At 38.5% G+C, this 17,236-nt stretch overlaps 2 protein-coding genes across 2 annotated transcripts in view; one reads left to right on the top strand and one right to left on the bottom strand.

Moving 5' to 3' along the window:
* fhl3a (four and a half LIM domains 3a) overlaps positions 1-4,876 on the bottom strand; it is a 28,847-nt gene extending 23,971 nt beyond the window's left edge. The window contains exon 1 of the mRNA XM_037980295.1: positions 4,740-4,876. The gene's annotated coding sequence lies outside the window, so the exon portion shown is untranslated. The remainder of the gene's footprint in view (positions 1-4,739) is intronic.
* On the top strand, positions 4,724-13,499 carry utp11 (UTP11 small subunit processome component). The gene is made up of 9 exons (XM_017423683.3): positions 4,724-4,925; positions 10,715-10,803; positions 10,996-11,057; positions 11,160-11,262; positions 11,354-11,473; positions 12,370-12,463; positions 12,592-12,722; positions 12,891-13,001; positions 13,078-13,499. The coding sequence occupies exons 1-9, from the start codon at positions 4,748-4,750 to the stop codon at positions 13,159-13,161; spliced, it is 972 nt and encodes a 323-aa protein (XP_017279172.2). The 5' UTR covers positions 4,724-4,747; the 3' UTR covers positions 13,162-13,499.
* Positions 13,500-17,236: the final 3,737 nt, after the last annotated feature.

Raw genomic sequence — 17,236 nt, 5'->3', positions numbered from 1 at the left:
ATCTACAATAAGTAAAGCATACAGTAATTTAATAGTGACATACTTCTAAGAGAAGCCATGATAATTACAGGTCAGAAGAGCAGAGCTTATAATATAATCCAGCAGAATGTTTATCTTTTATGCCACATATAAAGATGTGGTGTCACGTCACAAAGTATAGGTCCTGGTTTTTCACTTTGTCATCTTTCTCAGCAGAGCAGAGACATATAGGGATAGAATAACATCTTCTTTTACCTTGTACTTTGGGGAAACTCATCTCACTGAACCTTCTCCTCAAAGGCCTCCATTAACCATAGGTTATCCTATGATTAGCCACATCCCAACATAATCATTATATTTATTAATATATTATATATGCTACATTAAAACCGCTGCAATTTGTTGGGTTTTGGAATTTGGGTTTTTTCCTAGAATACTCCTTTTTCCTTTTTTATGTTACTTGCAATATTTATGTACTTTTTTCCAGATATTACCTCATACTAGTGACAGGGTATTCAGAAATTAATGACATTATGCAAATTTTAAAAGGTTTCAACACTTTCTGGTGGTGTTTAGTTCAACTAGAGCAGAGATACATCCGTTTCAACGAAATGCAAACAGGTTTTACTGGGATCTTGTTCACAAGAACAAACAAGGCCGGTTAGACGGTGGAAGAGTCTGTAACCGCTGCAAGTTTGTATAACATTCCTGTCACCAGGTCTTGTTAATTTTTTACGTGGCAGAGACCTCGATTACGTCGCCCTGCCCTCCTCCCCTCAGGCGAGGGTGCAGGAAAACAGTCAAGTCTGAATCACACATTTGTTCAACGCAAAGTGCGAAGTGATGATGCAGCTATGAATCGACAGGATTTCTGCACCCAAACAACATCTGTTACATGTGGGAAACTCTGATAACGTAGAAACATGCTCCAGGGATTTGGTTCACAGCAAATATATCAGACAGATGTGATGTGGAGTAGACACAGTGAGGGGTGGAGGGAGACAAAACAGCCTCATTCTTTCTTGGCATGTAATTAGTCTGAATTAAACTGTGTAGTTATGAGGCATATGCAATTCTGTGCTCACAATTTGGTATTTCCTCTAAAAACAGGGTTTCCTTTGAGTGCAGCAGGTAAGTACCAGATATAGACCTGTAATTGTATCTCTAGAGGAACATAATTACTCTATTAGCTGGGAGTCGGTTACCTTTCACACTATTTAACTGACTACATAAAGTTTGTGTTCTCTTTACAAAAAAAAAAAAAAAAAATGGACTGAATACCGTGGAAGAGAGTGTGTGTGTGTGTGTGTGTGTAAGTGTGTGTGTGTGGGGTGGGGGGCATAGCTGGGTTGTGAAGGGGTGGGGGTGGATATTACCTCCCACAGGGGCCCTGGCTCAAAAGATCACATTTCAGACGTTTACCAACAAAGCATCCATGAAGGAAGTCTTGCGACCCTCACAATAACACCACAGCACCTGGCGATCCCCACACAGGAAATCTGAGGTCACTTCCCCCCTTTCAGGGAATGCAGACATGCTACTGCTTCCAGACACGTGCCCCCACATCCTACCGAGGAGGGAACTGGGTACCACAGTAACCTACAGAAAAAATCGTCTAAATTATAGATTTATATTTTTAGTTCACCTACTTTTATTCTGTTAGCACTACAGCCTTGCTTAAGTGAAAAGAGCTAAAAGTTGGATTGCATTTGACATTTTGAGAGGAGTTACATCAATAAAAGGTGCTGCTGGGATGAAGGTAATTGGGAAATGCCCACATCATTTAAAATTGAACTGCACAAGCCTCGACAAACTGTATTTGAAACAAGTCTAAGCAGCATCCTAATCTGTGATCAGACTTAGCTAATATGATTGTGAAAACCTTCTGCTTGAGAGTAGCCTCTGGGGTAATGTAGCACAAACAAAAAAATGTGCCCATTCCCCCTCCAAACACCACTCAGAAACAGACTTGTCATAAGAGAACTGGTTCCACACAAATCCAAAGTCTGCTCCTGAACCACCTGCAAACACTTGCCCGCCGGTTTCTCCGTCATTATCGTTGGCCAGGTTTCAAATGGTGCCAACGCATAAAACCAGCCGCAACCAGTCCGACTCATTTAGCTGCAGTCCCACTGCAGTTTAGAACTGGCCGGGCTCCAAACGCCACGCGGGGCTAACCTTTGGAAAACACTGAGACCTCCGAGGAATGTGACCATGGTCAATGAAACGGAGAGGGAGGAAGAAGAAAAAAGCAAACAAATACATTATCGAGCCCGTGGGTTCTGTCGAGGCAAACTTCCCAGCTGCTAAATGGGACAGAATGACAGGCTTTTTGGCTACTAGGGCTTTATTTCTACTTGTTCCCGGGACAAAGAATTTGTGTAAAAATAATCTGACAGTGGTAAGAGTGCAGCAGGGTTCCTCAAAGGCCTTCAGGCTGTAAATTCTGCAGCTACACACAAAAAAGAAAAGGGTTGGAGTGACATCAGTGTTTGTTGAGGATGGGTTGTCTTCAAGTTCATGTGTACATTATTCAAGAATTCAACACACTTTGAATTGCAGCTTTTATAAGACAGTGAGGTTTTGGAACTTAAGTAAAGTAAATAAATAAATGATTTTTAATTTGACAATGGATCATGTGTCATGTAATAAATTTACAAAGACATTTCACGCAGCTGTACGCGTCTATTTACCAGTTCAGTGTTAATTATTGTATTACTGAATCTCTTTACCATGAAAGGTAGATGATCATGTTAATACTCCTGTCTGTGTGTTCATTTGTCTGTCAGCAAAATATCTCATGAACAAATAAACAGAATTTAATGCATGTCTTAGAAAGTGATCGTTTAATTTACTTCTAAAACCGATTAACTGTTCGAGTCAACACAGTTCAAGATGGCCACTACAGCTAATCAACTTTGGAAAATACAAAAATAACTATAACACAGTCAGTTATACAGATATTTAGCTAAAACTTGGCGTGATTACCATGAAAGATAGATTATCCCACCCACCCCACACACACACATACAATACATACTCCAAGCACCAACAGATCACAAAATATTTTTGCCTAAAACCTAAGCAAGAAATGGTAGCTTTGTTTACTCTGTTTTTAGCTTTTGTCTACTAGTTTTCACGATAAACCTTACATGCTGTATATTTGATGGACATCTGCTGCAGACCGGACAGATAAAATTTGCAACAAACTGGTGCGCCAGTTATCATCAGGGAAACAGCTTTTAGGAACTAGTGGAGAGCAACACAACACTAAAAGGAACATCGTAACAGATGCCTTCAATGCCACTTCATATTCAAACATGTTGCTTCCTGTCTGCTGGATGTGTAAACAGGCAACTGTAAGTTCATGATATCAACTGTTTGTGATCACAGTAAGTCAGTTATTTTACTTACAGGTTTTGTTCTGTTCCAGTAGACCAGAAACTGTTATAGGGAATAATATTCAGTGAAAATTAAAGTTTAAGTCTTCCAAAACCCACATGGCAGAATTTTATACATTAAAGATTTATAAAAGGGACTCTAATTTAGCTTAGTTTGTAAAATAAAAGCTTGCATCTCCAGTTTCCTGAAAACAAATGTATTGTCAGCACACAAAGGGGTTCCCTGTTCCAAAATGTCCTCTGTAGTTGTGCATCTAAACCCTCTGAATGGCCTTCAAACTAAAGCCAAGACAAAACAAGATAGCATTGTGTGAAAAAAGTCTCTTCTTTAATCTGCACCCTTATTCATTATCCTTACTGACAAACCCGAGGCCTTTGCCCTCCCTGCTGCACCCACATGAAGCAACAAGTGTTCCAAAGAGTCATCACAATGATGACGGCAACACACCACATACTACGATGTATTAATACATGGCCAGAGCAGCTCCAGACGCTGCAGCACAGACACACCCATGCAGACACACACTGACTTATCCCACTTCCTCCTGCCAGAGGAAAGACAAGTTTAGGCTGAGGGACTTTGCTCAACTCCTCAGCTGGGAGCTTTTATTGCTTCCAAACTCTTCTGAAATACAGCTCAGATGCTCATCTCTCCACCAAGGTGATGATATTTAAAAGTGTTTTTGGCTTACTTCTAATTTTGTTCATATATGATAATAAAGAGGTATAAAAGCAAAGATGAAAGTTTAACAGAGAAAAAAAAAAAAGAGTAAAGTAAACAGATAAAGGTTCCGATGACTCTCATTTGCTTAGCTTTGCAGCCTTTTCATATAAAATATGTATATACAGTATATAATGTCTGTACATTCATTTAAACATGTTTTACTGAAAACTCTCCACATTAAAAGCAGAGTTTTAGGCTTAAAATAAAGAACAGATATTATACTTTAAACATACTTTAAACAGGCCCACCTGTTCAACCACTGTTATTATTACTAAGACTAAATCTCTAATTAAATATTTAAGACATAAACTCTTTTCTGTCTTGATACCCTTCATGGTATTTTTTAAATACTGCAGCTCTAAATAGGTGTTATTTTGCTAATAATCTAAATACTTAACCTCATTTGATGTTCAGACTTCATTGATTCTTTGAGAAACTTTTTTTACCCTTATGCAATGAATTATAAGTTTATCTTTTTTAATTTAAGAACCCTAAAAGAAACCAATAGATGATTATGTCTCCCTGAGAATAAAAGGGGTTTGCAATAAAAACGTAAAAAAAGGAAGGAAAACGAGTGGAAAAAAAGACGATGTAAGTTGGTAAAAAAAAACACACACACAAACGCTGATTCTTACCAGGAGTGATGTGTGGAATGTGCACGAACCTTCCCGCAGAGACCTGTTCTGAGATCAGATCTGGGATCAGCTGGCAGGAGGCTCCTCCGAAAACTTTCTGTTTTCTCCTGACTGAAGTCAAACCTCTGAGCCGAAGATGGACGCAGCTCGCCGGGTACTTTTGTCCTACTACTGAGGAAGTTGCTGGTGAGTCACAAGATCCCGCCTACCCCCCCTCAAAAAAAAACGAAAAAAAAAAAAAACATTCCTCCCTCCCTCTTTTCTGAGACTTCAAACAGAGCAGAGAGAAGCCCAGACAGGAGGGTAGATTCCTACAGGGCCCTTTGTCTCCTCGTTTTAACAGTTCTGTGGAACTTTTTCATGATTACATAACATAAAACTGCCATCAACAAATGTGTCAGAAAGGAAATGTTTGACAAATAGCTTATTTGTTCAGTATCAGTCATAGATTTTATTTAATTGAGACTAATAAATACATAATAGAGATTAACCTGTGAGCCTCTGGGCCATTTTAGGTCAGCTTCTGAATTAAGCTTTTTAACATTATTCGCACTAAAAGTGTCCTCTGTTGGTTTCTGCCCTAACAGGACCCAACAGGGCAGTGACCTCAGAATATTTGAACTGACACTTCCCTTTTGCAGTTCTAATCTTTCATTTTTCTGACATGACTCAACATGTGGGAGTGACGTTTACCTCAGATGCAGCTGGCTGTTGTGTGTCACTCATAAACAGATCAATTGACTCACTAAGATTAATCGGTTATACATTAAAACACAGTATTGTTGACAGAAGCACCACCCACTCATGATTCATGAGTATAAGGACATTTAAGCATCAGGTTTTTTTAAACAGGGTTCTGCTGAAATGTCTTTACCATTTAATATCTCACCTGTTGTAGATAGCTTGTTAACAGCCTCAGTTTGGAGAAATAAACTTTAGTTCTGACCAGACAGGCTTTCTATGACACAACACCTACCGCCCACCCCCACCCAAAAGAGAAACAACTTGAAGTGTCCCAGTGTCTTTCTGCGATTATAGTTTATTTTGAAAGGATCACAAACTGGAAACTATGATCTTGGGCGGCTTCAGCTTTTCAGTCAGAAAACCAGCAAGGGGTTTTCAGCCGCAGGTATTGGGATGAGTAAACTTTAATTCACCACAACCCCAGTTTAAAGGAATCAGAAGTTGAATTTTTATGGTGAATATCTGACTTACACAGTTTATTTACAGTCTTATTAAAACAGAACAACATGAAAGTCCAAAACTAGATTTACTTATGAGAAAACAAAAAGAATTTGTTGTTTTGAAAAGAACTGAATTCCATTAGATTGAATCAAACTTATGCAATCTGGAGAATTTGAAACAAATTATAGCAAAAAGGTTAAAGTTTTTGTCAGAATACTTTTTAAAAATGTAAAACACTTTATGCTAAACAAGCAAAACATGGCATATCTCTTGCATATTTACAAAACAATATGTATTTCAAATATACATATAAATGCTCATGAATCCACTAACTTTTGCTTCTCTAAAAGGTGTCAGGATTGTTTTGCAGAAAAATGACAAAATGTCATCCTCACAGTGGGGCTACAGCTCACACATTCCATCTATTATCTGGATAAGAAAAGAATCTCGACACATTTTTGTCCAGTCACCAAAATAAAATGTTGTCAATGTATGTTTCTGCAAACCCCACCAACATAATGGCTTCATATGAGGATAAAAAACGGATCCACTTTAGTGTCACACGGGTGTTGAAGCAGCATTGCTCAGATAAAAGCACAACATATCGTTCTACAACCTCTTCAGCCAGTCTTTCTAAATATTATATGTTTTTGCTCACATACAAGTGTTTAACCATAAAAAAAAGTTATGTAGAGAACTAGTTTTTTGTGTGTGTGGAGAAAACAGAAATAAACTACTGTATTTTAAACATTAAAACAGTTAAATCTAAGTGACCAAAGCTTGTGACTTGTGTTTTTCCCGATCCTGTCACAACTGAGAGAATGTGATATGCACTGCTTTGACCCCTCAACTCCCCACAACCCCCTAATTATAAATTCTACTTTTACACTCTGAGGCGTGGTCCTGTCAGGCTGTGTGCTACAAATTAGAGGACAGACACGCTGTCAATTCAAAGAGGTAGGAACGGTACGACTTCCACTCTGTCTTTTCTTTTAAAGTTCAAGAGTGTCCTATGATCTTTTGTGTGAAAAAAAAAAATCTCTTTGTTTCAATTTAAAAAAAAAAGTTAAAAGAGTTTCAGTGAAATTTGATTTTCTGCTTCTTTAAAAACCTTGTTGAATATATGGCTTGAAACACCTGAGTTAAATAAACTCTAATGAACATCATGCCCAAAAGAGTAAGGCTAAAAACACTTGAACTATTAAATGCTGCATCTAAGTTATAGGTAGCTTTACGGTTTACGTCACATAAAAGATGACAAGTTGAAACTTTGACATAAAAGTATAAAAACCTTTTATAAATAGTAGTTTGATGCACAAAAAATTACAAAATCTGACATTAACTCAAAGATCCCAAGCAATCTGTTAGTGTGTGGATAATATGTTGGGGTTTAGTCTCAACTACTATCACACCAGATTGTAGTTCAGTATCTTTAAAATTGGCTGAGTTATAGCCATTTATGTGTTTGCTAAAGTCAATTAGCTGTGGCAGCCATCTTGAGTTGGATTGACTTTAAAAGGTAATTATCCTGTAACCCAGATGGCATTCTAAACCACTGAACCACCTCAGTTTTGATGCAGAGGAGCAGACGCTTTACTCCGAATGCTCCCCTGATGATAAAGTTCTTCACCTTAGCTCTAAGGCTGAGCCTGGCCACCCAACAGAGGAAACTCATTTCTGCTGCTTGCTTCTGTGATCTCATTCTTTTGGTCATGATTCAGGCTCATGAGGCTGACAATGAGGTCAGGGCTGGAACATAGACTGACCAATAATTTGAGAGCCTTACCTTTCGGCTCAGCTTTTTCTTCACCAAGACAGACTGGAATAACACCCTCATTACTGCAGACAAGACCCTGATCTGTCAGTCCATCTCTTGCTCCATCCTACCGTCACTCGGGAACTCCTCCACTTGACACAGAGACTCATTTGCGAACCAAAGGGTGCAATCCTTCTTTTCTACCCATGCAAAAGATCACTACCTTAACATGGTGGATGAGGTTGAGTACATTTTTGGTACTGGGACCTATGTTGTCTGGGGCATTACACCCTGGTAGGGTTTCCCATGGCAAGCTGGCCCCAGGGGTGGCGTCATACTAAGAGTAACTCAAAGACCTTGATAAACAACCAACCTTTTTGTCAGAATACCATGCTTAGAACAGAAAAATGGGGGCACTTTCCTGGAGGCAGGTCTGGAGGGGGTGCTCGCTGGTGAGCACCTGGTGGTCAAACCTTGGCTTCTGGGCCAAACCCCCCAAAAGAACAGGAACCAACCTTCATGTGGGCCCACCACCTACAACGAGAGCCATCAAGGTTGGGTGCAATGTGAGCTAGGTGACAGTTGAGGGAGGGTTTCTAAGAGTGCTGAATCCTGGTGACACAAATGGACTTTAGGTTCATAGAAAAAAATGTAAAATGTAAAATGGAAGTGAATCTGCCATTCCAACAGTTTCAGGCAGCTGCCAAGGTGACCAAAAATATCCACAGGCATTATGCAAATGTATAACATGGTAAAGTTATTATGGAAAGCTAGAAAAAGCCTTAACAATAAGCTCCAGGATTATAGTGTCTGCTTTGCAAGTGAGTATAGACTTTGGTCTTATAACTGTTATAGATCTTTAAAATGCACACTAATTTTAATCACACTTAAGGGAACCATCAGAAGCACAGAATCAGCCTCCCTAAACTCCTGATCAAGCCAGTAATTAGTTCCTTTAGCTGTCAGACAAAGATAAAAGGATCAATATTTTCTTCTGAAAGGGAGACAGAAATATGTAGCAGCACAAAACACACAAAAAACCAATAAAGCTTTATTACTTTGTTACTTTCCACTGCAACAAACAAAAGTGGGAATAAGCAAATAAGCTACCACACAAGAGGAACTTTTGGCTCATGCATTTTTTGACTGGGCTTGCCTGGTAGCTCGCTCCAGATGAGGACCAACCATAGTGTGGGGAAACATACCAAAGTCCTGAGCTCACCCCGAGTACAGAAGTCTTACAATATGTCAGCAGTGTTATTTTTACAGGGTCGTATTAGCAAACCAAGTGGTTCTACATCTGCTCTGCAAGGGCATTCCTCCACTGCTGACCCTGAACAAACCCGCAAGCTTTAGAGCTCTTGTTCTTGCATCAGCGTGTTACGAGCCTCTGATTTCCAAAGTAGTATTTACCCCTGCTGCGGCTCACCAGGCATTACACTTGTAATGATAAATACTCACATGAATTAAGCAGCACGAAGCCTGGTATGTTGGAGTGCAGACATGTAACGTGTAAATACTGGTTTGCCTATTTAAACGTGTTTGTGGTTGGGTAGATCAGACAGGGGTCTTAAACCTTCTCAGGAATCAGCCTGATAAACAGGCCTGTGACATAATGTGGAAACACTGATCCCATTCATAGGTATCTTCACCCACAGAACTTTCTGTGAGCAAGGCAAATCTCACATGTACAAAACAAATTCCTTGTGGTCGGTAGGAGATTGTGACCTTTTTTCACTGTCTCACAAGAGGTGGAGGTCTGGGTGAGATTAGTGGACTGGTGCCGCCGCAGCTTTGTCTTTGTCTCTCTCCTCACCCCACAATATCATCTCAGGCAGTACACAGAGATTCTCCCAGGGTAGAGCAATGACCCCCTCATCTTTTGAGTTTCTGCAGCACTTTTCAAATGAAGACAAAAACAACAAAGAGACTTTGTATGTGTAGATATGCTTTCCTTTCATGTGAACTTAATCTTAAAACTGTTGATTTTACAGTACTTGTGGGATTCAAACATTTTGAGTCCATACTCTGTGAGAAAGTTGTAGTTTGTTTTCTGTTTGAGAGTGTGTGAAATTTTAAGGTTTTATGTCATTTTTTGGTCTTTTGATCAGGACAAACTATATCTCAAAATGTCATGCTCAGGGTGTGCATTGGGAATGACTCTCAGCTACTACTACTTCAAATTTTAGCTCTGCATCATGTAAATTTAACAGGGTTATTGCCATTTTGGTTTGGCTAATGTCAAATAGTTGTGGTGGCCATATTGAATTTGACTGACTCCAAATGTTAATTGCATGTAGAATAAAATATGTATGATTATTTTCTGAAAATGTCATTAAAATCCATCTTATGGTTCATGAGATATTTTGCTAACAGACAAACATGATTGACACCAACAGTTAATGCTAATGTTTTGAGCAAATATTTTTACTTGGCATTGCTCTGCACGCAGTACTTTTTAAACACTTACATTTGAGGTACACTTTCATAGTAACAGTACTACACATTAATCTATTCTTATAGTGGTATTTTCAAGTTACAAGTACTTTAAACCAGACTTGCACTTTATACTTATTTTAATTCTTTATTGAAAGATTATAACTGCAAAAAAGATCAAAAGTTCTTAAAGTTGCTACTTCCAATTGTGTCAACTTCATACTGTAGTCTAAAAATTTGTTTTGATACAACAGTGCCCTCTAGTGTTCATATTCTTATTTACAATACGCTTAACAAAACCCAACTTATTTAAATTAATGTAAACCGTAACATTTAAATCACATATATTTATTTATTTATTTGAATAAAAAAAACATTTTGTGACATTACCCCCTAGCTTTTTAGTTTTTTCAAACGTTTTTTTTTTTTTGAAGTGGCGAATCTGCGGATCGGAAATGAAAAAAACTACAGGCTGCACAGCAGACAGGAAGGCACATGTGCAGCTCTCAGGGCAGCACTAGAACCTGAAGCTACCGAAATAATCTGTGTGTTTATGTCTGGAAACCTTTACATGGTCTTGCTTTGACTCTGTTTTTAGCGGCACTACTTCAAGGAGCATTTCTGAACATGTCTTCATTCAGGAAAGCGCTAAAGTCCCGACAGAAGAACCACCATGAAAGATCTCAGGTCAGCAGTCAGTGGTTCTTTTTTTTAGCTAGCTGGCTAACTAACAACTAGCCAGCTATGCTAAACCTAACATAAGACTACTAATTCTACTCAGATTTATAAATGCAAAGTTATGTTTTCGTTTTACCCGACAATAAACAACATCAACAACAGCAATAATAATGTGTTAATTGTGTCATCTGGTCTTTTTAGCCTGGCTTCAGGAATAAGTTGGGTTTACTGGAGAAAAAGAAAGACTACAAACTCCGAGCAGAGTAAGTTGGAACATGTTTTATGTTTTAATTATCATTTAAGAACATTTTTGTCAGATGCAGTATGTGGGTATGTATTCATGTTTATTAATTTTGTTATTAAAGTGACTATCGCAAGAAACAAAACACCCTCGCTGCTCTGCGGAAGAAAGCAATGGAGAAGAATCCAGATGAGTTTTACTACAAGATGATCAGCTCCAAACTGGAGGTGAAAGTCAACACTTTTCAGATTATTTTGTGTGTGGGACGTATTTTAAACGCTGTATTTATTTTCTGTGTGTTTCTTGTGATGTTGACAGGATGGAGTTCACACGAGGAAGAAAGCCAACGAGGAGGTGGAGGTGACAGAGGAGCAGAAGAAAGTGATGAGGACTCAGGATATGAAATATGTGGAGATGAAGAGGGTTGCAGAGGCCAAGGTGTGTTAAATGTTTTAATACAATGCCACGTGGAGCTTCCACGTGAACAGTCATAGACTTTTATTAAAAAGCATTTCTTAACAACCACTTTAATTTGATAATTTGTTAATTTTAATTTGTTTCGTTTAAAATTACTTTCATTAACATTTCATTAACATTTATCATTTATCTTTGACGATCTGACCACAAGTTCGCAACACTGATTTCAGAGAGTTACACACTGACCCACTGACTCTTAAATATAGTATCTCACTGGGCTCAGATTGTTGGAGGCTAGTTGGTGAACAATATTTACGAGAGAGACTAAGATGTCTTGAGTTGTTCTCATTTTTAACATTCTCAACAATTTGAGTGACAAACTCTCTTAAAGTAGTTACAGATTTGTCACAGATGTCTCAAACCCATCTTGAACCCGTCTCAAACTCTTATCAATTTAGTTAGTTTAAGGCTTATAGCACTAGAGATGTATTTTGACACAGCATGGGAGCTCCTTTATGGCAGAGATGATTCGAGGATATCATCCTGAATGTTCAGATCTAAAAAAACACATCAGTAAAGGTGCATGGCATAGAATACAGTTTTGTAAAAATAGGCTGATCACTGATATGGCTGAAATTAGAGAGGTGCTGTGACCGTAAAATAATTCTCCTCCAGAAGGTTTTCTGTCAGCAAGTTAAGTTTTTTTTTTTTTCAAAAAGCCTTAAAAACATCAACTTGTGTTGTATTAACACAGTCCCAATGACAAATTAGATACGCACTGATCAATTTTAAATGGTTTGCTTGGAAGCGACTGTGTGGTCTGTCTTAGATCAAACGTGTTCTCATGAGTGTACAGATTGTGTCCCATCATTGAGCATTTCCATCTTAATATTGGTTGGATTATTTTGTGCTTTCAGAAAATTGAGAGGCTGAAAGGAGAGCTTCATCTTTTGGATGCAGACAGCAAACAGAAGAACACACACACTTTTTTTGTGGATTCCAAGAAAGAAGGTAGAGACAAACGTGTCCCGATCCTTGTAGAATTGTCATTTATTTTGGAAATGTTTTAATTGATTTTAACAAATATAATACATTGAAGTTGGTTAATTAAAATAACTTTTTTTTTCCCACCCTCTCAGTAGAGGTATTTGACCTGGCTACCCACCTGAACACGGCTCCAGAGCTGGTGGGCAGAGTGTACAACAGACCAACTCTAGAAACACTGGAGACCAAGAGCATTCAGGGAGCTGTGGAGCCCCAGGCTGTCCAGGTCTGTCATGTAAACAATGGATACACTTAACAAACATCACATTCATTTGACTGTTTCTGAGCAAAGAAAGACAGAAAGTACTGCTCTGATCTCCAAAACTCCTTCAATTCTTCAGTCTGAACTTAAACCTGGTGGTAAAACCGTCGTGTCCGTTTTCCTTACCTGTAGAAGCTGGCCAGGCAAAGGGCACATCAGTATAAGATCCTGTCTCAGAGGATCGACAGAGAAAAGAAAATGTTTGTCATCAGCCAGAAAATTCAAACCCGAATGGATCTACAGGTGAGTCATTCTTAAACAGAAACCTTGATGCTAAAGTGTTCTGTCTACATGTTATTTTTATGTTTCTTTCCTCCAGGATAAAATGAAGAAAGTGAAGGTAAAAAAGGAGACGCCTAACGCTGCAGCTATCTACAAGTTTGAGACCAAAAGGAAATGCTAAGAAAACTGCTGGGAAAAATATTTCTTTTGGTGTGTTAAAAGTTGACAATAAAATGGACTTCTTTCATATTAAACCCCCTTTATCCCAGCAGTGACAGAGGATGATAATCTTTTCTTCTTTACTGGTAAACTAGTGCCAAAAACTTGTAAATTGATTTTGTTTTCATGATAAGGTTTGCTTAACTTTGTTTAGTAAATGCACTTTGTGGAATTTTGACTTCGAAGCAGAAAAAGTGTTTCATTTATAAAGAAGCCCAAGGCTGAATTTGGAAAAAAAAAAAAAAAAATTCCTGTGGTCAACTGAGCTGCTAAGATTTTGTTTATATTTTAACCACCACTGGGGGGCGTTAGTGGTCTTTGATCAAAAAAAGTTTGTTTGAAAATGAGGGAACAGAAGAGTTCCTGAAGGCTAAGCTGGACCCCACATGTTATTATTATGGCCCATAATTTGGACTTAAAGTGTAAATTGCAGTTCGTAAAGTTTCATTGAGTCGTTTAGTCTTAAAGTGCAATCAGTTACTTAATCAGCTGATGGGTTTTGTACTTTAAATGTGTATTTTAACCAGTGGAACATTTCAAGCTTCATTCACAGACATTCAGAACATATACATGTTCATCTGGTCTTTGGTTTGTGGAAACATGGCACCGTCTTGCTTATTTATCTTGCTGAATTTCATGGTAGCCACACTGGTGAGGGTTTTGTTTTCCCCACTTTTTTTGTAATTTAGGAAATCCAGCACAGGAAAAGTCTTGAGCTACTCCTTATTCTTTTAAAAATTCTTTCCAAAAAGCCACACAGTCTACAAGGACACATCTTTGCTGCAGCAGAGCTCTATTGGGCCTTTTTCATGCGACACAGCTGCAGCTAACAAGGCTGAGTGGGATTCAGAAGTCAGTGAACAATCAGAAATACTAATAACACAATTACTCATTAGCAAATTATAAATTCATAAGGCTGTATCTCCTTCAGCTTCTGTGTGGTCATGTACTTGCATGTGATGAGTATCACAGTGTTGCAGATTTGATTGATCACCGAAGGAGCAGCAGCTTCATAAACATGACCCATCCATCAGCTTCACCTGGGAGACACTGAAAGAGGGTGAATCAGATCAACAAACAGCTCGAGATGAGTCAAATCAGGCAAGGAGGAGTACAAGGTGTCCACTTAAATTAGTAATTATTTCTATGGCTCAGATCAGGGATCTGCAACCTGCGGCTCTTTGATCAGACATAACCTGGAGATTAATATTTATATCTAGAACCACGGTTTTCTTGTCCGGCTTTTTGCGATATGTGAATAAAAAGTCTTTATGGTAACCAGTTTACCACTTCATTAGTTAAATTTGTAATAGGTGTACAGTGTTCCCTTTCCCTAAAATCCACTGGAAAATTAATAATTATTCGGCAGATTGCTCTGCTGTGAGTTTTTGGTGTCAGGTGTTCTGCAAAAATACTGCAAGTCATTCTGAGAACAATCAGAATAAGAAGTAAAGGCTTGTCTTTCATAAAAACCTGAACTCCCACGGGGCTGCAGAGGTTAAATTTGATAAATACACCAAATGTTTTTCCCTCTTTAAAGAAGTTTGGTCTCTTCTTTTGTCCTAAAATATGAAAATACTGATAGATGTCAAGTTTATTTTTGTTTTTCAATTTCAGAAAGAAACAATTTCTTAATATGTAGTTTTTACATAAACTTTAAATCTTTATTTCTTTATTTCAATCTTCAAGTGTGTTTTCTGTTTCTGGACAAATCTTTCTGAAAAGAGGCTGAAATGGCTCTTTTGATTGTAAAGGTTGCAGACTGCTGGTCAGTTAGTATATTCTGTACATGTACAATGAGATTATTGAATTTAATGTGTACATTTTACTGCAAGTCACAAACCACACACATTTCTGTGACATTTTAGTGTTTGGTCATTCATGTCAGAACTGCCGTATGTCAGTGAATGACATTCTCAGTCAGCCCCCCACCTCCCTCCTTCCTTTCACGCTCCTCTCACCCCCCCTGCCCTTGTTACTGCGTCACGATACTGCGAGAGCGTGCATGAATCAGGACCTCGGGGCCCACTGTCCGTAAGCTGAGGGGGTGTAGGTCGCTGAGGAGAGCCCAGGGGTCAAAACACTGTGTGCGCAGTTCCGGGACCCCAGATCTGACTATGCAGCCCAAGCACAGTCAAGCCTCTGTTCCCTCCTCAAGCACTCTTTTCATCCCCCTCCCTCCCCAGCAAAGGGACTCTTATGCTGGGGGTGCAGTGGCAGGGCTCAGGGGTGGGCAGAGGGTGACCTTCTGATTTTAAAGATATAGTCAGGCATTCCTCTATTGTGAAAGGCCTCATAATTCATTTGGCTACTCGCACAGGCCGTCGCTAAAGTTAATGACCCTTGAGGTTTGTTAACAGATAGTCTCGTTTGGAATGGAGGGTTGGATGCGAAGAGCTGGGTGGCAGTCACACAGCTGCAGGGTACAACTCTGACCCTGGAAGTGAAAGTCTAGTTAAGAGGAAGAACGATACAAACGTTCTTTGTTCTCTAAGTTAAGTTCTCAGATAACATGGACAAAAATTGAAACGTTAAAAACTGTCACTCTTTATGGAAGTTTTTACACCCAATAACAATGCAGAGTTTAGAGATCAGGAACCCACCTGTTTAGAGTTGCTTATGGCTAAATTAGGGTTAGAGTGTGGGTTTTTGATGTTTGTCTCTTTCTTACTGTTTATTCATTGTCACATGCTGTTTTTATTTTGTTTTTTAATTATGTAAAGCACCTTGAAATGCCTTGCTGCTGAAATGTGCTATACAAATAAAATTTGATTGATTGATTGATTGTTTCACAACAAATTGGTGATTTAAGATCTGCTCAAACTCATATTTTAGGAACTTGGTTGTTATTTTTGACAAATTTGTCTCTTAAAGGTCTGCACTTTTTACCCGATTTAACAAAAAAATCGTTGATCTGGTCCAAAACTCTGCAGCGAGGCTCCTAACTGAGAGCCAAAAAGACTCCTGTTTCATTGTCTGTTCACTGGTTACCTGTTACTTTTAGGATTCATTTTAAAGTTATGGTATTAACTTCAGGTCTCCATATGGACTCACAACTTCTTATATTGCTGAATTATTAAAGCCATATACTTCAACAATACTACACTATACTTCAATTCTTTAATCAGACTCTATTAGCAGTTCCTAAGACCCGACTGAATACTCTGTGTGATCTCTCTTTTCAGTGTGTTACACCTCAACTGTGGAATAAACGTTATTTGTTTTTACATTTTGTTGACAGTATTGAGTCTTTTAAAAAGCAGCTAAAGACTTATGGTTTTTATATCCTGTTTATTACTTGTTTTTAATTTGAATGCTTTGTATTTATACTCTTATGCATTTAATATGAAACACTTTATGATTTTTGTGTGTGAAAATTTATACACACACACACACACACACACATATATATATATATATATATATTACTAGAATTGTGAAATAAGATATTTTTTGTTGAGCGGTTTAAAAATATCTTTCACTTATTGATATATATTTATAATTAGTTTTTTTGCTCAGCCCTGTGCCACCATCACAGTCCTATCCCACGTCTAAATATTGTTTTTGCTGCTGACAGTTTAAAAAAATAATATGAATCAACAAAAAGCAGCCCCCTCTTAAGAAATCTATCACCACACCGAACGTCTTTTATTGGAACTACAGCAGGAAAACCTGAGAAGTGCTGACAGTGTGGATTAACCCGGCCGACACACAGAAAAGTCATAATGGTTTGATTTTTGTTTAAATGTCGAAGTTGCGGGATGCATTCTTATTGTTAGATATGTAAACAAAATAGCCAGCTTCCCGTGTGATTTTAACCTTGCACTTGATTCTTAACGAAAGCACAAGTGCAGCACCTCCACCCACCTCATTCACAGACTTGCCCTGCATACAGATCCGGGGTTAAGGATGCTTAAGGACAGTGCTAATCGATCCCCCCCAATTACAGAGAGCTGGAAAGTGAGAAGTGGGGAGAAGAGAGAGGTAGCCTGGGGTTTGAGCATTGGGAGGGTATCACCGAATGCAAGAAGGTTGTG

The sequence above is a fragment of the Kryptolebias marmoratus genome, linkage group LG16, assembly GCF_001649575.2.
Source record: "Kryptolebias marmoratus isolate JLee-2015 linkage group LG16, ASM164957v2, whole genome shotgun sequence".
In the NCBI taxonomy this organism is placed as follows: Eukaryota; Metazoa; Chordata; class Actinopteri; order Cyprinodontiformes; family Rivulidae; genus Kryptolebias; species Kryptolebias marmoratus.
The sequence above is the reverse complement of the archived record's forward strand: the minus strand, read 5'-3'. Positions and strand labels throughout refer to the sequence as shown.